We start from the raw sequence: 23,625 nt of genomic DNA, 5'->3' as shown, positions 1-23,625 counted from the left end.
TCTGTTATGCTAGTTCAGATCCTCATCACCAGTACCTTTACAATGTGCTTCAACAAGCTTGTTTTTCTACCATCATCATTATGCAGTGTCTTATCTTACATGGGACAGGTTTTCAAAAAATGTTTCCACTTCTTCCCCTTCAAATATCGAACACTGGCAGAGTTCCACACTGATAAAGTAAAATAGACCATAAAACAATCAAGATAAAATTTGAGCAGGGAAGTTACCTTGACTGATGACTTTCCCTCAGTACAATGAATGGCCACCAGAGGTAACTTTTGAGATGGTAAGTGGTCCTTTATTTTTCAACATTAATATTGTAGGTGATCCTCATACAATGACAGTGTCTAGGAATTTGACTTGCTGTCTTTTGTCTATGATTTTACCTATTAGAATAAAACTATGCAATATAGTGGATCATGTCACATATGTGACCTAAAGTTTGTTTGTGGGATATTACAGACTTAAAGTGAATGTGTCACAATAATAACAATGTTTAACTGAAGATAGATAGATAGATAGATAGATAGATAGATAGATAGATAGATAGATAGATAGATAGATAGATAGATAGATAGATAGATAGATAGATAGATAGATAGATAGATAGATTACTTGTGATTTGTCAACTGTCTAGACATTGTTAGTTATGTGCATGTACAGATTGACAACATCAATTCTTCTACCCAAGGGGTCCTCAATCACAGTCCTGGAGGGCCGCAGTGGCTGCAGGTATTTGTTCCAACCCAATCTATAATAATAAAAGGCAAAGCCCTCACTGACTGACTGACTCACTCACTCACTGACTGACTCATCACTAATTCTCCAACTTCCCGTGTAGGTGGAAGGCTGAAATTTGGCAGGCTCATTCCTTACAGCTTACTTACAAAAGTTAGGCAGGTTTCATTTCGAAATTCAAAGCGTAATGGTCATAACTGGAACATATTTTTTGTCCATACACTGTAATGGAGGAGGCGGAGTCACGTATCGCGTCATCACGCCTCCTACGTAATCACGTGAACTAAAAACAAGGAAGAGATTTACAGCACGAGTCACACGCGGGAACGAAGGTAAATGACGTTAATTTTTGACTGTCTTTTAATACTGTGTAAGCATACATATTAACACATGTTTAATTAAACGTGTGCATTTACGGGGTGATTTCTCAGGCTTAAAAGCTCGCCTTTTACTAAAAAGGTAAATGCTAAACTATTTTCAATCAGTTTATTGAAACGCTCCCGTTAAGGATTGCAATAACATATTCGCGAGATAAAAGAACGAAGTAGGGGGAAATGGAGGAAGAGCCGCAAACAGCGAACAGCAAAAAATTAATTAAACAATTGAGAACGGAGCGACTTAAGCATACAAGCATGTTCATAAGGGAAACAAAGCACAGTGTAAAACGTAAGTTTAAATTAAGTTTATAGAAACGCTCCCGCTGCGGATTGCAATAACATATTCGCGAGATAAAAGTTTAATGAGAAGACACGAGGTATAAACGAACCACACGCCGTGGCGCAACGTTAGGGGCAACAGTTTCAACCATTCTATGATCTGCTTCTCGCAACTGAAAGACGGCACATGGCGGATGTTAGCCGACTTGCTGACCACAACGTTAGGGGCTTCAGCTATGGCGCTGACGCCACATCTCAGTGCCAACACTTTGCAGACTCTACTTAAAAGACACGCCCTCCTGACTGGACAGTTAAAAAGACCAATCAAAGTAACGATGACATCAAGTATTACCCAATCAAAAGTAGGAAAGGAGGCATCTTCATAAAATGCGTGTGGGATGATTTGCATGAGACGCTGCTTTAAAAAAAAAATTATAAAAAAAATACGGGATAAATCCCGTCCAGTATTGATTCAAAACGGGACGCACAATTTCATTCTCAAACGCGGCACCATTCCGTATTTTAAAGGACGGGTGGCAACCCTACTGTGCCAGGTAACCACCCATACAATCACATTGTGATTCAGACTAGGAATGCAATGAATGTAATTACCCCGATCTACATACAAGGCGAAAGTCTTGCAACATTCAAAGATGATGGTTTGGGATAAGTACACCATACAACATAAAAGAGCTTATGAAGCCTTGAACCGAAAAAAGCAACATCTCAGAGATCGTAAAAAAAAAAATAGGAGGTAATGTCGTTTTACTCGCTGTAGATTTTATTCAAACATTACCAGTTATTCCACGAGGGAGACCAGCAGATGAACTCAACGCGTGTTTAAAATCCATGCTTCTCCCACGCTCGGTTATATGTCGCGTGTTCTCGGGTAGGTACACCAAAAAATGTATACATTTAAGCATGTAATGGACAAACAAAAAATGAGGTATACCCGAGGGCACTGCAGTAGTACTTAATCTAACTTTACTTCTTAAATGTTAATGTTTTACTGTTTAATAATTTATACGCTTCTTATATGTTGTTCAAATTCTTTTATCAAAATACCAGTGACAGCGCAATGCACGATAACATGAAGTGAATACACCATACGCATCCGCCCACGGCCGCCCTGGTGTGCGCAGATAGGAGTTGATTCTACAATAAAATAAAATAAACATAAAAAGAGTAATACAATCATCACCCATAAAGCGGATAGTAGACGTGACGTACTATATGTGTACCAGCTTTCAAGTCAATAGGTGAAACGGTTTGCAAGCTACAGGTGATTTAAAATCCTGGACAGACACACAAATTGCCACGGTAGCAAATTACAGAAGAAGATTTTACTGTTTAATAATTTATATTTATATGAAATGTGCTTCTTATATATTACTTTATATTCTCATATGATAATGATGTTAATATTTATATTGATTTCTATGTTATTGAAACTGCATGTATGTGTGTATATGTATGTATATATATATATATATATATATATATATATATATATATATATATATATATATATATATATATATACTAGCAAAATACCCGCGCTTCGCAGCGGAGAAGTACTGTGTTAAAGAGGTTATGAAAAAAAAAGGAAACATTTTAAAAATAACGTAACATGATTGTCAATGAAAGCCCGTTTCAGTCAGTAAGTCTTATGTGTGTGTTTATGTATGTGTGTATATACCGGTATATGTAGATGTGTATATGTAGATATGTATATATATGTATATGTATATAAATGTTTATGTGTGTGTGTATATTATATATATAATATATATATATATATATATATATATATATATATATATATATATATATATATATATATATATATAAAAAGACAGCAACAGTTATAACAATGACAACACAATTACATTGACAATCATGTTACGTTATTTTTAAAATGTTTCCTTTTTTTTCATAACCTCTTTAACACACTACTTCTCCGCTGCGAAGCGCGGGTATTTTGCTAGTTGCTTAATAAGAAGCACTTATTGCTCAAGTAACACTCCTGCTTCACATTACTTGTCTCGCTCGTTAATATTTTGAACCCTTATTGCTTATTTTAGTCTTAAACAGATGTATTCTTGGTTTTTAATTGTTTCTTATTAGCCATAACATGCAAATGACAAAAGAGATTAGCATTTCTCCATTTAGCTTGTTACCATTTACACTTACTGTGTATTTATAGTACACTATTGGGTTTAATTAAATACTTGGAAGGAAAGTGAAGAGAAAAAAGTGAACGACTGAGAATTACTTGGCCGTTTTAGACTTCAAATCATTTGGATGATATCCTTAGAAAGGGGAAGAAAATCTGGGATATGAGAATGACCTGACATAGTGGAGTTAAAGAACTAGCAAGCCATGAAATTAAATTATTGGCAAGAATTGCTTTCTAATTAAGTAACCAGGTTAGAACAAAAACCTGCAGCCACTGCAGCCCTCCAGGACCGTGATTGAGGACCCCTGCTCTACCCTGATACTCAACACAGGCCCCCAGGGCCCTTCCTTTACTCATTCATTGTTCAGCTCTAACTTTGTGGCCAAATGAAGTTCTAACTCCAAAATTAAATTTGTTAACAACACCACTATCGATGAGACAGCTTACAGATAAGAGGTTTTCCTCTTGTGATGTTCACTGTGATGTCATGACAGCGATCTTTCTGTCAGCCAAACCATATAGTTGCTCATAGACTTCTAAAAGCAGCAGACAGACCACACTGACATTTACATGACCAGGGATGCTGTTAATGTAACATCTATTGTAGTGACCATTATTAATGACCTGCAGTGGGCACAACACATCTTACTGTGGCTCACCAATGCTATTTAATTTTTTTTTTGATATCCAAGGAAGGCCCAGGTGTCTCCGTCTTTGAGAGTTCCACTTCATTCTCTGCATTATATACTGATATTTGACCTATTTAGCCAAGGAATGCAAAGCACTGCCATTGGGTTGGGGGTGTTTGGAGGTTAAGTCACCATAGAATATTACCAGTACACAAGTACCAGTACATACATACCTTCAAGCTCCAGATGCCACAATGACCGGGGGATCCAGTGCCTTCTATGTCAAGTTACCACAAGTGGACAATCCTTGAAATCTTGTGGAAATGACCCACAATTTTTACTCAGGTCTCCACTCATCTTCTTACTCTTGGGGGGAGGAATTCTGTTCATTTTATCCATTTTTCAAGGATCATTTGTCATACTGATTTTGTCTATTACTGCTTTTTTCCATTAAATGCAGTATAGTGCAATGTGTAGTCAGACATTGGAGTATAACAGAAAATTTATACTTGTGTCGCATCTGACACCAGGTTTTATTGAGTAGATCCCAAATTCATGGGTCCCTGGGCATGACAAGACATCAGGTCTTCATCCCCAAACCCAAACTGCCAGCCAGAACCAACCTGCAGACATGTCGATTAAAAGCACATTATTCAATCAAATGCTGATGCTTAATTTGTATTTATGGGATATCAAAAACAATCTCAAAACTTCACTTTACCTCCAACTTCAGTGAACAGACAGCATATACTTACATACTGTATATTACACAATAATAAAAGCCCACAATAATGTGAATTGGGCTAGCTTCCTTTCCAATAAGTTATCATAAAAATTACAATTATTAGTTCACTCAAACAAATGGAGATGCACAGTACACTCACAAGCTGTACTCTAAACGTCCCGCGAAGCAGGCAGAAGTGAGGTGTACCTGAACGACTCAGTAAAGATGTTGTGAAAATCACGGATAATACTTATAAAAGGCATATTTTATAAAGTCCCTTTTCTTTCCTCCTTGTATTTCTTTTAGGAATTCAATGTATCTTGATAATGGACAGCAGGGTGGTGCAGTGGTAGTGGTGCTGCCTCACAAGAAGGAGAATGGTGTTCATGTTCTTGATTTTCCATGCATGGAGTTTGCATTATCTCACTGTAACCATGTAGGCTTCCTCCCACAGTCTAAACACATTCAGGTTTGGTGGATTGGTGATGCTAAATTGCCCCATGATGTGTTCACCTTGCAATGGACTGGCATCCCATCAGGGCATTGTTCCTGTCTTACTCTTGATACTTTCTGGGATAGGCTCCAGCTTTCCCACAACCCTGCTCAGGATAAAGCAAGTTCAGAAAATGAATGAATGTTTGATAATGGAAATTTCCGGTAGAATTATGTTACAAATAAAGTTGAACAGTTGTCATTTAAAATTGTTCATATGTTTTATTATCCAGTTATATTAGCACTTTCCAAATATAAACATGAGCTGGATGATCAACTTCATTTTGATGAAGGGTGCTTGTGGCACATCTGCTTGTTTGCTGTATGTTTTCAAAATAACTTTGCGCTGGTTTACAAAGTTTTGTTTTTAAGGTGCTAAAGATGTATTTTAAGTTTTACGGATTTTGACATTTTATTGTATTATGTAAGAGAAAATATGAAAAAGAATATATATTTATTTTTTTGGTAAACTTTATATTCATTAATCAAAATGGTCCAAGAATATTCCCTTCTTTTAACATCTGAAATATTGTTTAAATTCTGAAAAAAGTTTGAAAAATTCTAAAGCAAAGAAAAGATTTGAATTATACAAAAACGTTTGCTTACATAAATTTTTTCTTCATTGTCTCTGGACATAATTCATGTAGATTCTCTTTTTTTGTGAAGTTTCTGTTTTTATTGGTTCTCTTTTGTTTGTATGTTTATGTAAAGCTTTGTAAAGTTCGTTATGATTAATAAAAATAATTTTAAAAAAATAACATTATACCATCAGCATTACCTCTGTTTAATATTTTAACTGAACAAATTAATTGGCCCACACTAATCACAAGGCCTAAAAACAGAAGAAAAACAACTAGAGGAGAAATATAGAAGTATAATAAATAAGACGTCCTGCCTTGAAGAGGCTTCTGTCTCACTCAAAAACTCACCTTTTAGAACGTAAAAATCCTGACCAGTGCACCAGGGTTCAACTTCTAAGACTCCAACATTTTCATTTTTATGCTAGCCAACCTGACTTTAGGGCCCCTGGTCCTTTATGTCTGGCTGTGACAGACCTGTTGTGGGATCCATTTATGTATGTTGCTATGTGATGCACGTAAAAGACACAAACAGAAGTGGGCATGTTCAGCAAAATGTTAAACAGCAACAATAGACAATAGTCAAGTAAAACATCTGGCTTGAAGGTAAGTAAGTACAGTGTTAAATACATGATTTGTCAAGACTTTCCTCCTTGATATTTTCACCCACCCCATCCTTTCTTTCTTTCTTTCTTTCTTTCTTTCTTTCTTTCTTTCTTTCTTTCTTTCTTTCTTTCTTTCTTTCTTTCTTTCTTTCTTTCTTTCTTTCTTTCCCATATCTTACAACAAGCCTAGGTATTATTACAAGGCCATCAACTGACAGTAAACTAAATGAAGGCATAATTTTATTTGATTGCATCAGGAAATCAGAGACCATGAAGGAAACATAGAGCCAAATCATTTTAGCTCCATATCGCATTACTGTAATATTCAGCATATTGTTATACCAATGTATTGTTACTGAGTGAAATTAACTAAGTTTTATATAAATCATTAATAAATTGACAGTTCTCTGTTACAAACAAGCATACATTTATAGTACATATCAATAAGATTCAGTCAGCACTGTCAGAACATCAATTTAGTAGAACATGCTGAGCACCTCAAACCTTTCAAAACTTATTTAAGTTTAGATCCTGTTACCTGTGCCGGTGCCACACTCTTTAGATTGCAGCATCATTCTGTGATCTAAGATTAAAAGAAATGTGGTGATACCCAAAACGTTTATTTTTTTTGTAAATTAGTGCACAGGCACTGACTGCTATTAAAATGACAACGATTGAAATCACAGCAGTAAATCCAGGGTTGCAGGTTGCCGAGGAGAAGGATACCAAGTGAATTTCAGTGCCATTGAGATAAGATGGAGAGTCACAGGTGTACTCAGAGGGCCACCCAACTACAGTGGCAGATGTGCTACCAAAATAATCAGCAACATCCTGTATGTTACAGTCACACATAAATGGATTATTACCCAAATTTAACTCATTAAAGGCAAATGTCTCCAAAAAATGAAGATTAATTTTCTGAATTCTGTTCCTGTCCGCATGAAACACTCTGACAGATGACAAGGATGCCATCTCTGCCAATGTGAGGATGTTGTTACCAGAGAGGTGAACCACTCGCAGTCTTTTCATTTTTCCAATATTAGTTACAGAGCTAATTCTGTTAAAGCTTAAATCCAGAACTTCAAGATTGTCAGGGAGGAAAGCAAAAACATCACCTGTGATTAAATTCCTACTTAGATTCAAATTTAATAAGCTTTTAGTCCAGTTTATAGTAAATGTCATTTTCAGGGTGATGCTATTATTACTGGCTGAGAAATTGACAAGCTTTATCATGTGGGATGTGGCTTTTCCCAGTAAAGCTAAGTCATCGAAGAAGTTGTTGTTAAAGATAATGGAGCGTACATTTGGGAATGGGGCCTGGCACTTTGGAAACACAGTTAATTCACTCAGTCTGTTACTTGACAAATCCAAAATCTCCAGGCTAGTCAAAGAATCAGAAATCAGACAAGGAAAATAAAAAAAACGAGAATTTGTAATGATGAGGTGTGTAAGATATGAGAAAAATTTTTTCATTTCTGGCATGGGTTTAAAACCAATAAAATGTGGATTATCAAGGTTTCGAATATAAATTCGTTTAAGATTCATTTTAGTAAACCTAGGGACTGTTGGTGTGAAAGTGCCAATAGTATGAGGATCAAGTATTTGAACTTCTTCAATGTTAGAACTAAAAATAAATAAATTAAAATCTGAGGCATAATTCCCATTACAAGAAATATTCTGCAGTACAAAGGTTTTCATCTGGGAGTATTTAATGAAAGAGCCCTGAGGAATATAATGTCCACTTTTAATTAAATTCACGTTCATTATTATAAGAGCATCGGTGGCATTAGCAACATCAGTTAACAGGGACTTCAGCAGATCCAAGTGCTCCCACATGTTTAATTCTAGAGTCAGCTTCTTAAGACCACCGATTTTCTTTAAAGCACCACCATATTCACTAATTTCTCCTGTAATGAGATGAAACTCTTTCAGCTGGAGACCTTCAAGTTCACTGAAGGTATTCGCCTTTAATGAGGAAATCTGAGGGGAGCCAAGTTTGAGAATCTCAAGGTTTTTCATTTTTCTGAATTCCTGTCCCAATGTGATTTCACTGTACTTGTTGTTGGAGACATCCAGGTCCTTCATTGCCAAAACGTTTCCAATGGGAAGAGCTGATATCTCACTTAGACAATTGTGTGAAATATCCAAGAGCTCCAGGTCAACGTTGTCTTGAAAGGCATCAATAGCTAAAAAACTAATGCTATTAAAAGCTAAAAAGAGCTGTTTAAGTCCTGTGACTGCTGAGAAATCCTGCCGAAGAATCTTCTCAATGCTGTTGTGGGACAAATCCAAGACTGTAGTATCTGATGGAAAATGACATGGAACAGTTGGCTAATTTGTTTTGGTGCAGTTGACAACATGCTGTCCCATTGATGAAACACAGCTTGCAGACAGAAGAAGGTACAACCCCAAAACTACATTGGCGTTCTCTGTCTGTTTGTGGAAGTGCAACATGGCTTTGTAGCCTGCAGTAGAAGTCTGATATATAATAAGAAAAAAAAACAATACAAAGTCAGTTTAGTTAGCAGTTCACAACTGAGATCATTTTAACTAATCATTTTACTTTTAGAAATAACCAGTGAATGATTGACAAACAGAAAACACAAAGATTCACTGAGATTGGTAGATTTTGAGGTGACATAGGCATAAATGTGTGATGCAACACCAGAAGTTACATGTCTCACTGTTTTCATTGTAATTAATATTTCCTAGCCTAATGATGTCAGTTATCCCACCTGGTCAGGGAACAACAGTTTAAAAGAAGAATGCTAGTAATCCAGGGCAGTCCAGCTGAAGGTTCAGCAGAGACAACACCTCTGTATTTGAAATGATTAAGCAAAGTGAGGCCTGTGGTGAAGTGGGTCCACAGCTCATGTCAAGAAGGCCACTTTTTAAATAAATAATTGCCGCCTTCGTGGCTTAGAAAGGGGGCGTGGTAGTGTGGTGGATTGGTTCCCGGGGAATTCGTGATGCGGGCGATCCTCGCTTAAGTGCACAGGTGAGGAGTCGTCCGCATCTGTAATTGTTCCCGGGAGCTGCTAATTGCCACATCTGATCCACGTCTCCGTGATAAATAGAAGCGCGAGGTGGCTAGGGGGGAATGAAAACAGGGAAGGAAAGGAATGGAGGTTGCAGAAGGCGGCATGAAGCAGGGAGAGGAAAGCTAGTGCAAGAGTGAGAGAAGAATGAGCGAGCGCAGTTTCGCAGGCAGCTAAGCAGTGAGCCTGGGTGTTTGGACGGCACCTGAGGAGCAGTCGATTGTGGTCGCTCCTGCTGAGCATTTTGTGAAGAGCGGGAGTGACCGGAAAGAGGATGGCTTTCTGCGTAAGGCCAAGAAGGCAGCGGGAGTCAGGACTTGGGATGTGAAAGCCCCAGCGTGAGCACCCTGGTCACTGGGGAGCCCAAGTCACGGTCTGGTTAAGCCTACCAGAGCCAAGGATCGGTGAGGCGAACAGACCAGCAGGAGAACGCAGAGAGAAGGTCAGCTGCAGGTAGGGTGGCTCCCCTGGTGCATAGCCTGGATGGGAGAAGCAGGGGACTCACCAGTAGAAAGGCACCGGGCTTTGTGTTAAAGGACAGCTTCCAGCCATTGTTTTAACCTCGTTGTTTTTAAGTTTTTTTTTTCTATTGGATTTTAACCTCCATGATTTCACCTTGTTTTTATTGGATTATTTATTTGCACTGCACTGCACTATGTATTTGAACACTGTTTTGTTTTGTTGCTTTTAAATAAAAGCACTTTGCACTTTTTGCACGATCCCCTTGTTTCATTGTTGTGCCTCACTGCCTAGCTCATCGGTGACATTACCGACGGTGTCGGGTTCAGAGCTCCCAGAAGGAGAATGGAAGCATGGAGCAAACCCGCATCGTCACAAGGCCTTAAGCTGTAGCATGTTTAGCTTATGTCTAAATCAGGCACTGTATATGGTGCATTTCTACAAGCATATAGTATACGACACATGCTGTCCATCTGCTCTAGCAACATCTCAAATCATGTACTCCTTGATTCAGTATGCATGCATGATTGAGCCTGGAGGAAGACTAGCATCCAATCTACCACCGTAGCTCCCTGTTAGTCTAAACTGAGCAGACGTCATTTACTCCACAACAGTTTATGAGAATGGAGAATGCCTTATGACATGCCTACAATATCCATCCATCCATTTTCCAACCCGCTGAATCCGAACACAGGGTCACGGGGGTCTGCTGGAGCCAATCCCAGCCAACACAGGGCACAAGGCAGGAACCAATCCCAGGCAGGGTGCCAACCCACCGCAGTGCCTACAATATCCTGTTGTATAATGGTTAATCTTCTACATTTACACACACTTAGTGTGTATAAACATTGACATTTCATACAAGCTCCATATAGATCCCAAGTAAGGTAGGAACTTGAGCTCATAGCGCTGTGTGACAAAAATATGTTCTGTACTGTCATACTGCATATGTTGAAACATCAGTGCTAAATTGCCTTAAAATTAAATATTAACATGTAACATCAGCTCGGTTGATATCATTGATTTCTTATGTCTCTTACATCTGTTTAACTTGTTATACCTGTAGCAAGCAGGCAATATTGTAGTGAAATAGCTTAGTTCATGTTTAAATTTGTATTGCTGCATTTTGCCAGAAGACAATGCGATATGAGATCTTATGATGGTAACTGAAACGCCTGTAATGATGTAGGGTCTCAGTTAAAAAGCAGATAGTGTTAAAACTGATAGTAAGTGAGTCGCACAGGTGTACACGAATCAAAGTTGTTCTTCAAGATAACATTAAAACTGCAAGGTTTTATTTAATATACTGACAACTACGCACACTCGCATACACATGATGCATTCTGAAAATGACAAAATCAAGGTTCATTTTTGTTAAATTCTAGTTTTCAGATGTCTCTTATAATCATTTTCTAGTAAAAAGGATTTACAACTTACGTTAATGTAATCTCCATCAAATTAAAATGGAGCATACTGTACTAGCTAGCCTTAGGTTATGAAAGAGTAAAACCATTAAAGTCTCAAGTCTGTATTTTTTATTTTTCTTAATGCATGGAAGGTCACCATTATCTACCAGCCCTAGGTCAGGAATGTGATAAGTGATTTAGTGGACATGGAGGGAATGTCACTCCTAGGGACGGGGTTACATGCTCCTTTCATCCCCAGTAGCTTGCTTTCCATCTGAGGAAGGGTAGATTTCCTGAAACACGTCAGCCGGTCTCAAGGCTGGATTAAGACCCCAGTGGACCCCCGGGTTTTGAAGCTGAAAAGGCCATATATAACACTGAGGGTGCAGCCAGTTAACCTTACCAACAAGCCAGCCCCCACTTACAGCACCATCACATCTGTCAAAGCTACTTTGCCTCAAAATAAATGAACCACAGGTTGACCCAGTTCATCAAGACACGATGCTTATAAGTCATTTCTTGGATGACTTGTGCATTAATGGAGTGCAACTGCCTATGGTTAACAAAATCAGCTTCATGCTTGCTCTGTGTCCTCATTGCAATATGATTATAGTAAAGTGTTCCGACTGCTGTAAATTGCCTTTTTATGTTAGCAAAACATGTTGTTTTTTGTTGTACACCCGCACTATATGAAAACTGGATGCAATGTCTCACTGGTTGGTTTATAGCTTCCATTACAGCAGGCATATTGGAGTGAAGTTTGATGGAGATATTCCTGACCTTTCGGCCAATTCCATGTAGTTGATATAAACTGACGTAAAAACAAAAATTTTCTTCAGTGCAAATGCATAGCATTTGCCCTTTTAAAAGGGAACTAATATACAGTCTGTTCATCACATTCATCACTTTTGAGGTGTAACATATTTGTCACACCAACATATAATAATGACTCAGTGATATGAATTCATATGCGTGCAAGTCATCATTTAACTGGAATGCCCTCATCTCCCTACTTGATCACAGGTGTCATCATTTCCCAGTTACTCCGAAATGTTGCATACACATGGGTCGGAGATGCTGTAAATATATGCCAATTTCCGCATCAAGTTTTCTTTTAAAAATGCTGACATTTGTGTGGGAAATTGCGCATGCACACTTCAAGGCTCATTTTGTGTGTACATAATCTTTAAAAATCGGGAGTGGTCTCCCCTAGACTTTCTCGTATACTCAGATATGGGGATGGATTTTTGAGCAGTAAACTAGAAGACAATGATTTTATTTTTATATGTACATGAAAGAACCATCAACAACAAATCAAATCAAATTAATAATGAACAATTGTTATAAAAGTAAAGTTGAATAAATTGGACTCCGCATGAATAAAAAAAAAAATTGAGTATGTGTTCTGGTAAAGTACCACTTCTGGTTAGCGGAAATAGCCCAAAAGTTGATAGAAATCTATATTTGATACCTAATACTTGTATGCAAAATTTGGTTTCCCTAAGTGAAAGCATACTTAGGTTATCGTGGTTACACACACACACACACACACAGACATAATTCCAGAAATGGTATTTTCGGACTCAGGGAGGTGTCAAACATCAAGATTTATCAAAATCTCGAAGTGGAATTTTTGGATGATTAAAATTCTTTCCCTATACATCGTATATGAGAAAGTAAAAATAAGGCCCCTGACTATCTGCAAAGTAGGTCTCATCAGTCTCAACTGCAGCTTGTCTTGTTCAAACCACCAAAAGTTTGTTGCCATCCTGCTTCAAGCATGCATGATGTGGTGACCCGCTCACTACTCCACTGCACTCATATCACATATTTGGTCACAATAATCGGTCCAGCATAGCTGGCAGACTTTTCCCTAGCCCCCAGGGACACTTAAAATACCTGTTTCACCAATATAGTCCACTCAACACTAGTCCAGTTCCTTATTCCCCATTGATTTTAATGCATTTTGCCATGTTTGCAAAATTTGGTGAATTTCCATAATTTTGCCAAACTTATGGCCAAATGAACTCCACAGTGTTCACTAATCACTGCTTAGCACCTATCTTAAGCAACATTTTTAAAGCAATGATCAGAGTAAAATATAAAAATATCCATATATCTGTTTAATCTGCAAAATCCACGTTCATGGTCATAGGAAAACTGAATCAATGAGATGCTAAGCATAATCTGATGCTGGTAATTCACTTCAAAAGACACTGATATCCATTTACATGTAACACCAATCACTTCTCTTTGCTCTATATTTTTTCATGGGGTTATTCAGAATCGAGAAATCAAACTCTTATCTCATAACAACAAGGCTGCATAATTGGACCATATTAAGATCTAACAAGTGGAATATACTGTACAAAACAGTTGGATGGGGTGCCAGTTCATCACACGGCATGCTCATAAACACACATCTAAACTGTAGCTTGCCATCTGCCTAACACACATCGTTAAAATGCATTAGGAACCTGAGGTACCTTAAGAAAAGCCACCACCAACATATTGAACATACACACAGTGATCAGGACATCTTTTGGGCCCAAGAGCTGTGAGATAGCAGCACCAACCCTTGTACCACCTACCACTCCAGTCAAACCATTAAAAATTGAAACCATGGTCATTTTTTTAATTTTTCAAAAGAACCTAAATATTTTCTTTGTGCTTCTGCACATTTAAGGAATGCTCCAGTGTGAGAAAGGCTACATGAAAAGCTGCAGAGAGCTGAAATTCAGCTGAAAAATAAAATGGAACTAAATGAACAAAGAGTGTGGTGTTCAGTGCTGCTACTTCACAATTACAACATCCTAGATTTGAATGTTCAGGCTGATTACTGTCCATGTGGACACGGCACATTTCCCCTGTGTCTATGCACATTTTTCTCTCATATTCCCGAGGATGTGCTGGTTAGTTTAATTGGTGATTCTAGGGACCTTCAATGGACCGACACCCATTTGAGGCCTGTTTCCTGCCTTGTGCCCAGTGCTTCTAGGAAGGGTTTAGCCTCCTGCAATCCTGAATTGGATTAAGCTATTTTGACAATAAAAAAATTAAACCAAAATATAGAAGTTAAATATGAAGACAAGTTGCTATTCTAGATGTAATTTGCAGCCTGTTTTCCCTAAAGATTTACTGGCGGTCATTGTGTAATCTATATGTTTTCGCCTTTTAAGTATACAAAATATAAATGAATTTGTTTTAAGCAGATATATGGATCCTCATATACTCAAAAGGTGCGTTTTAGCCCTAGCATTTTTGTCCAAGAATAGGAAAATAGTTGAATGGCCTCCATTGTAGGACAGACTTGCATTATCCATTTTGCCAGGCTGGAACCCTCATCTTGGCTTAGCAAACTGTTGCCAGACACTCTTCTTGCCAGCTAAAAGTCTCAGGTTTGCCTGCAGGGGCCTCACTTCAGAACGCAGAATCTGCAGCCTTATCTGTTAAGATAATCAATACCAGACTATGTAACAGTCAGTGACATCTCTCTCTAAGGCATGACATGAACTCGAGTTCTGAACAAAGGACCATAAATCCAGGATGAGTTGCATTGATGGACAAAACTTTGCACCAGTGGTAAACCAAAAGGATGGGCGTATGTGCACCCAAAAAGCCAATGACACAACCTTGATTCCTCCTTATGAAAACCCTTGTAACACCCTAACTTACTGCTCTTCTCTCACTGTGCTACAGCTTGACCTGGCCTTAATTTGGCTGCCCATAGCTAGAACCCATAAGTGATAGGGTGTGGTCACAACGGAGACTGAAGCAAGCCTTTTACTCCAGAGGGCAACCCTGCTGAACTGAAAAGTTGGAATATTTGTCTGTGTTGGAGTTTGAACAAAGTTGCCATTAGTCCTACCTTGCTAAATGACAGCGAGGACAGGAGGAAGAGTAAGAGAGAGACCATATGTAAATCATGCATTTGCCTTTAACTGTGTGATCATCAGTTAAATTAGCAAGACAGGCGAAGAGAAGACTGTAGCACCACCGGCAACCAGAAGGTGCAACCAAAGACAAAGACTGAGACCTCCTGAACAAAGAAAAGAAAGGGTGCTGAAAAATCCTTCCATATGTCTGAAGAAAGCTGACCAGATATCTATCTATCTATCTATCTATCTATCTATCTATCTAGATAGATAGATAGATAGATAGATAGATAGATAGATAGATAGATAGATAGATAGATAGATAGATAGATAGATAGATAGATAGATAGATAGATAGATAGATAGATAGATAGATACTTTATTAATCCCAAGGGGAAATTCACATACTCCAGCAGCACCTTACTGATACAAAAAACAATATTAAATTAAAGATTGATAATAATGCAGGTAAAAACAGACAATAACTTTGTATAATGTTAAATGTTAATGTTTACCCCCCGGGTGGAACTGAAGAGTCGCATAGTTTGGGGGAGGAATGATCTCCTCAGTCTGTCAGTGGAGCAGGACAGTGACAGCAGTCTGTCTAGAGATGACACCATTTAGTGGATGTAGTGGATTTTCCATAATTGATAGGAGCCTGCTGAGCGCCCGTCGCTTTGCCACAGATGTCAAACTGTCCAGCTCCATGCCAACAATAGAGCCTGCCTTCCTCACTAGTTTGTCCAGGCGTGAGGCGTCTTTCTTCTTAATGCTGCCTCCCCAGCACACCACCGCGTAGAAGAGGGCGCTCGCCACAACCGTCTGATAGAACATCTGCAGCATCTTATTGCAGATGTTGAAGGACGCCAGCCTTCTAAGGATGTATAACCGGCTCTGTCCTTTCTTACACAGAGCATCAGTATTGGCAGTCCAGTCTAATTTATCATCCAGCTGCACTCCCAGGTATTTATAGGTCTGCACCATCTGCACACAGTCACCTCTGATGATCACGGGGTCCATGAGGGGTCTAGGCCTCCTAAAATCCACCACCAGCTCCTTGGTTTTGCTGGTGTTCAGGTGTAGGTGGTTTGAGTCGCACCATTTAACAAAGTCATTGATTAGGTCCCTATACTCCTCCTCCTGCCCACTCCTGATGCAGCCCACGATAGCAGTGTCATCAGTGAACTTTTGCATGTGGCAGGACTACGAGTTGTATTGGAAGTCCGATGTATATACTGTAGGCTGAACAGGATCGGAGAAAGTACAGTCCCTTGTGGCGCTCCTGTGTTGCTGACCACAATGTCAGATGTGCAGTTCCCGAGACGCACATACTGAGGTCTGTCTTTAAGATAGTCCATGATCCATGCCACCAGGTATGAATCTACTTCCATCTCTGTCAGCTTGTCCCTAAGGAGCAGAGGTTGGATTGTGTTGAAGGCACTAGAGAAGTCTAGAAACATAATTCTTACAGCACCACTGCCTCTGTCCAAGTGAGAGAGGGATCGATGTAGCATATAGATGATGGCATCCTCCGCTCCAGATGATACGCTTTGCTCTGAGGATGGCTGGGGGTTCCTGGCTGATTGCAAAGGCATGTTTGAGTCCGTGTGTCAGACAGGTGCCTCACTAAGTCCTCAGAGTGGAGAGCATTCACACTTGTGCCCTGTTAGGGGTGTAAGAATAAAACAAGCCTGCATGGGGCAGAGAAATTAAAGGGAAAAAATAACAAGGAGCAGAAGTTAAAAACAGGAACTGATAGAAATAGGCAGGAGTGAGCAAAAGCTGGAGGGAGCAGGCGGACGGGAATTTGTCACAGGGCCGTCCTAACGTATGGGTACAGTGGCCACTGGCTGGGGGTCCCAGAAGCATTGGGGCTCACAATGTTTCTGATGCCTATGTATGCTTCTGTTTTTTTTTTTTGTTTTTTTTTATCAAAACAGGGCCCCCAGCACACTACTTTTTCCGGGTGCCTATGATGCACTTAAAACAGCCCTGAATGTGTGCCCCAGGAAGAAGAGTGTGGCCAGTGCTCTGGAGGGGGCTGAGGGGTCTCTCCTGTTGAGAGACCGGACATTATGCTCAGGGTGTGCTCTCATGGGGAGGAGCCAGCGATTGACAATGGTGGGAGGGCAGAGCGTTCTCGTCGGGAGGAGCCAGGTATCTTCAGCGGTGCAAGCGGAGCAGGGTCCAGCGGCTCCCCATGGAACACAATGGGATTGTCGGCAAGGGCGCGGGCACCTGTTGGATGGACATCTGTCTGTGTTGCAAAGCCCAATCAGAGTAATACAGAGAGACGTCAGTTTGAATAGGAAGGCACAATGGCTCAGAATTGTAAAAGACAGTTTCCTGCCTGTGTTTTAAACTTTGTGTTTAATGAATTCTCTATTGAATTTTTTTAACATCCACAGAGACACATATTTTTATTGGATGATTTATTTATTTATGAACTTTAAAATACTGCACTGTTTTGGACACTATTTTTGATCGTAACAATACAAACACTGGCACTATTTCACCTACCCCTTGCTTTGTGTGTTTTGTCCTCATCTGTCTAGCTCATCCTGGTTACGTTACAGATGGTTGCGGATTCAAAATGCTTCCTAGGGCGACTGGATGTGTGGAGCTGTCCTGCACATCTCAAATCATATGTATACAGTGGAACCCCGGTTTACAAGCAGCTTGGTATACGAGTAATTCAGTTTACGAGCCGCGATCCGAGCAAAATTTCTGCCCGGTGTACGAGGCTTGCCCGTTTTACGAGCCGAGCTCCGAAACGTCACTGCTAGTTTCCGCTTCGCCTTTCTTACCTGGAAACCTGTACCCCTTCTACCCAGAGCCATATCATACATATTGGGCATTAACCATGTCTTCAAAGAAGGTAGGAAGTGGAAAGGACAGCAGCAAGAAGAAAAGGATGCTGTCAGTCGAGTTGAAGCAGGAAATTATAGAAAAGCATGAGAGAGGTGTGCGTGTGATGGAACTCGCCAAAATTTACGACCGCAGTACGTCCACGATATGCACAATACTAAAGCAAAAGGAGACCATAAAGAGTGTAAAAGTAGCAAAAGGCATGACCGTAATTACACAGCAAAGGTCGGCTATCCACGAACAAATGGAAAACCTGCTGTTATTGTGGATAAAAGAGAAAGAGTTGGCAGGAGATATACTTACTGAAACAGTCATAAGCGAGAAAGCTCGCATCATTTACAATGACCTGAAGCAGAAAGAACCATCCACATCTACGGATGTAGTAGAACCAGAATTCAAGGCTAGTCATGGATGGTTCGACAGATTTAAGAAGCGATCAGGCATTCACTCTGTCGTAAGACATGGCGAGGCAGCAAGTGCAGACCAGAAGGCAGCTGGCGAGTTCATCACACGTTTCGCGCAGCTCATCGAGGGAGAATGTTACATCCCCCAGCAAGTTTTTAATTGCGACGAGACGGGGCTTTTTTGGAAGAAAATGCCCCGCAGGACGTACATCACAGCAGAGGAGACGAAGATGCCAGGACATAAGCCGATGAAGGACCGCCTCACCCTTGCATTGTGTGCAAATGCTAGCGGTGACTTTAAAGTGAAGCCACTGCTAGTCTATCATTCAGAGAATCCTCGAGCCTTTAAGACTCACAGGATTCTTAAAGAAAAACTGCAAGTGATGTGGCGCGTCAATCCAAAGGCATGGGTTACGCGGCAGTTCTTCATCGACTGGGTAAATCTCTGCTTTGGACCTGCGGTGAAGAAGTATCTTCAAGAAAACAAACTGCCTCTGCAAGCGTTACTCGTCCTCGACAATGCTCCAGCCCACCCGCCCGGTCTCCAAGACAACATCCGGGAAGAATATCAATTCATAAAAGTCCTCTACCTCCCACCCAACACGACTTCAATCCTGCAACCGATGGATCAGCAGGTCATTTCCAATTTCAAAAAGCTCTACACGAAGCATCTGTTCAAACGATGCTTCGATGTGACAGAAAATACGGAGCTAACACTCCGAGAGTTTTGGAAAGAACATTTCAACATCGTGCAATGCCTACGCATGATTGACCTGGCGTGGAAAGAAGTGACCAGAAGAACACTGAATTCTGCATGGAAGAAGTTATGGCCTGATGCAGTTGCAGCGAGGGACTTTGAAGGATTTGGTCTTGATACCGAGACCGAGACCAACGTGCCCGATGTAGATCCAGTGCATGAAATCGTGTCCCTCGGCAAGTCGATGGGTCTGCAGGTTGACGAGGGTGATATCAACGAGCTTGTCGAGGAACATGAGGAGGAACTCTCAACACAGGAGTTGCTTGAGCTGCAGGACATGCAACGTACAGAGGCTCTACAAGAGATCAGCGGTAGTGAGGAGGAAGTCGAGGCAGAGAAAATTTCGACAAGTGAAATTAAAGAAGTGCTGGGAATGTGGGAGAAGGTTACAAGTTTCATTGAAAAGAAACATCCAGAAAAAGTTGCAACTAGTCGTTCTGCAGCAAATTATGATGACACCTGCTTGGCTCACTTCCGTAAGCTTTTAAAAAGCAGGCAAAAGCAAACGTCGTTGCATAGGTATCTTTGTACTAAAACTGAAACTGCTATAAGTGAAGGTGCCGAAAGTGCAGCCAAAAAGGCAAAAACAGATGATTAGCATAAAAAAAAATCATACGTACGTAATGTTAAGTGTTAGGCTAAGTTTAAAGTTAAGAAAGTTTATTTTTTTACAATTCATGTACGTACGTACAGTTAAGAAAGTTCAATTTTAGTTTTTTTTGATGTGAAGGTGCCGAAAATGCAGCCAGTCCTCCCTCCCTCCCTCCTCAGCAACTCTCCGTTATCTGCCGCCAAGGTAAGATTACATTTTCTTAAGTTGGTTTATCTTTTATTTAACTATATTTACTAATACATTATTTTGATGTTTGTTTCTTATTTAAAAACATGTTTTTTTTCCATTATTTATGATATTTTGGGGACTTTTTGGGAGGGCTGGAACGGATTAATCTCATTTCCATTATTTTAAATGGGGGAAAATTTGTTCGGTTTACGAGCAGATCAGGTTACGACCTCGGTTCTGGAACGGATTAAACTCGTAACTAGGGGTTCCACTGTATTTTGATTCCAAGAACTATTAACTGTAATTTAGCAGATAGAGAACTCGGTGTGGTGGGGATCTGTCCCCGAGCCAGAGCAAATGCTAGTTTGCTATAAGCAAATGAACACCACTTGTCTGCAATAGAAACTTCATAACCAGCCAGAGAACTTATACATCTTAAACTTCACAAATTGAAAAATCAGGATTCATATGTCACATGCCTTTTCCTATAAGAGAAGAAAGTTCTGTCTAAGTCAACAGATAGAATTAGTAAGTTATGTGCCTTTTTCCACAGGAGAGAAAAAGTTGAACTAAGCTTTTGTTATTTTATGTTTTGTGATGTTGGTATCCTTTGTCTATATCAGGGGTGGGCGATGTCGGTCCTGGAGAGCCGCAGTGGCTGCAGGTTGTTGTTCCAACCCAATTTCTTAATGAGAAGTCAATTATTGCTGATGAAACACTTATTGCTTAAGTGACATTGTGATATTTCATTTTAGTGGTCTTGCTTGTTAAGGTTCCCCACCCTTAATTGCTTATTTCAATCTTAAACAGCTGAACTCACTGTTTTAATAGCTCCTTATTAGTAATAAGATGTAAATGACAAAACAGCCAATAGTTCTCCATATAGCTTGTTTCCATTTACATTCAGACTGAAAATTATCAATTTTAGGCTTCAAATCATTTGAATGATATCCCTGGAAAGGAAAAAATCTACAATATAAGAGCCTTACATTGCAGACTAACAAGCCATAAAAATAATTAATGTCGGACATTGGCAAGGATTGGTTTCTAATTAAGCAATTGGGTTAGAATGAAAACCTGCACCCACTATGGCTCTCCAGGACCGACATTGCCTACCCGTGGTCTATATTACCTATTTACATATCTATATACAATATTTGCATATATCCATCTTCTATTACCCTTAAGTTATAAGTTAAATGTATTATTTGGCTTATTGGAACAAGCATGTCTAGGTTATTTATGAAAGCAAATCTTTGGCTACATTTCAAATCACTACAGAGAAAGTGAAAGTGTTCATTTAGACTTTTCCCGTTTTATGAAACTTGTATATAAAGTGTACAGATCTGTTCATATTTCTGGCATCAAAACCAGAGCATGAAACAGACGTCATTCACCCCATTAACTGCATTAGTTTGCCTTTCTGGAGTGGGTGTCTTATTATTTATCATCAAAATCCTACGGCATATATTGCCTTGGTCAATAATCATTTTAAAATAAAGAAAGATTTAGTCTCTCTGTTTCTTCAGTTATGAGGGCTAATCTTCTTGCATCACAAAGAAAAAAATTAAAAAAGACACAACCAACAAAGTCACCTTTTTTTATAAAGTATTTTAAAAAATGTTTCCGATGTTAGGTATCATTTCTTATTTGTTACTCCAGGTAGTGTGTGCACACATTGTACAATGTCAAGTTCAGCTTTATTGTTAGGTGCACACAATCAGTGCTGGATTAACCATATAAGCAAAGTAAACACATGGTTAGGGCATCAAGGGTAAAGGGGGCACCACAAAAATTTTTCATAGCCGAATTTATCACATAAATTATTAAATTAATTAAATTTATAGCCATTTTCAAAATTTAATGAAAAATGAATAATACCTCCCTGTACCTCCCTATGCCGTCACTGGACTTCAATGCAGAGGACTTCAACAGTAATTTCTCAGCTGAATTTCAGCAATTTCATTTATATGTGTGCCATAAGTTCAGTGCAACAGAAAATGTAAAAACAAGATTCAGTCATGCAGAACTTTATAAAATAATTTTAGAAGACAATATTGAGTGTGCTTTTCCAAATGTAGACATTGCCTTTCGTTTATTTTTAACATTAATGGTCACAAACTGCTCAGCTGAGCGCTCATTTTCTCGGTTGAAATATATTAAAAATCCCCTCAGAACAACTATGCATCAAGGCAGGCTGGATGCCTTATCTCTATTATGTATAGAAGCAGATGTGTTACGTAAGATTGATTATGAAGATCTGATCAATGAGTTTGCAATGAAAAAAAGTAGGAGAAAATTATTAAGATAAAAATAAAATGAAGCATACAAAAATAAATATTATTTTCCTTCTTACTATAAGTATGTTTTGTTTCATTTTGAATTTTCGATAATAAAATAAAATTTTATTTTCTAGTTTGTTATTGTTTTAATATTTTGAATTACTAGTGTAAGGGGGCACCAAAATTATTTAGTGCTTAGGGCATCTAAGGGTCTTAATCCGGCCCTGCACACAATACAATAAATTCATACTTGCAAGTCTCCACATACTAGTGGTATGAATGTAATACCAGTGACAGACTATTACTACAAACACAAACAGTGAGTACATCGACATACATTAAAACAAATATCAGAGAACAGAAACAAGAAACACTCATGCAGCTGGCAATATGAGCATCTAATGGGTAGCCTTATGACCTAAAGGATAAAAACTGTCCTTAAATTTAGTGTCATGAGAGTTAATTATTCTATACTGCTTGTCAGAACAACACATATCTCATTTCTGAGTTTAAACAAATTTATAAATTAAATAAGGCAGCCACACTGAGACAGAAACATACCTGATGGCACTTTTTGAATGCTCCCTTGTTACGATTCAAATAAAGCAGCAACACTGAGATTTAGACTCACTGTACCCAAGTATATTTATGAATGCTTCCTCTTTACCATTCCCTGTGGGCACTCTGAAGAGATTCTGATCTTAAAAAGGGGATTTTATATTTGCTACATCATACACAGAAGTCAGATGTGACTGATTATAACTACTGTCACTGTTTCACAAGTTTTTAAACAGAATGTGATCACCCACGATCTTTAACTTCTGGCAAATGAAATAAAATACAATATGAGCAATGTAATAGTTAAAGGAGTACAGTCATGTTTTTCTGTCTTTTAATAGAAGAACTCTTTTATGCGAGAGCTTTTAAAAAATGGCATTTTAAAAATAACCTGCTGTTTTTGTATAAATCACCAGAAATGAGTGGATCGGTGAGATCACTGGTCAAGTAATGAACTGCGGGACCATTTCAGATTCCATTAGCTGTACCATAATCAACCTTGTGAATTCTTAGGTATTATATTTTCTGATGGTAGTACTTCAAAAAGTACTTTTGCTATTAAAAGGCAGAAAAATGCATATTGTCCTTTTTTCAAC

General features: G+C 39.0%; 1 protein-coding gene across 1 annotated transcript; it reads right to left on the bottom strand.

The window, feature by feature from the left end:
- Positions 1–6,841: 6,841 nt before the first annotated feature.
- On the bottom strand, positions 6,842–23,147 carry LOC114658383 (toll-like receptor 2). Its single transcript, XM_051932681.1, has 2 exons — positions 23,033–23,147; positions 6,842–9,079 (listed from the first exon to the last, which is right to left on the bottom strand). The coding sequence occupies exon 2, from the start codon at positions 8,684–8,686 to the stop codon at positions 7,160–7,162; it is 1,527 nt and encodes a 508-aa protein (XP_051788641.1). The 5' UTR covers positions 8,687–9,079; positions 23,033–23,147; the 3' UTR covers positions 6,842–7,159.
- Between the last annotated feature and the right edge of the window lie 478 nt (positions 23,148–23,625).

The sequence above is a fragment of the Erpetoichthys calabaricus genome, chromosome 10, assembly GCF_900747795.2.
Source record: "Erpetoichthys calabaricus chromosome 10, fErpCal1.3, whole genome shotgun sequence".
NCBI classification, from domain to species: domain Eukaryota; kingdom Metazoa; phylum Chordata; class Cladistia; order Polypteriformes; family Polypteridae; genus Erpetoichthys; species Erpetoichthys calabaricus.
This window is presented reverse-complemented; position numbering and strand designations above follow the sequence as displayed.

Bases quoted from the DNA above. Each gene is read 5' to 3' on its own strand.
- LOC114658383 (XM_051932681.1), bottom strand. From the start codon at position 8,686: ATGAAGGACCTGGATGTCTCCAACAACAAGTACAGTGAAATCACATTG.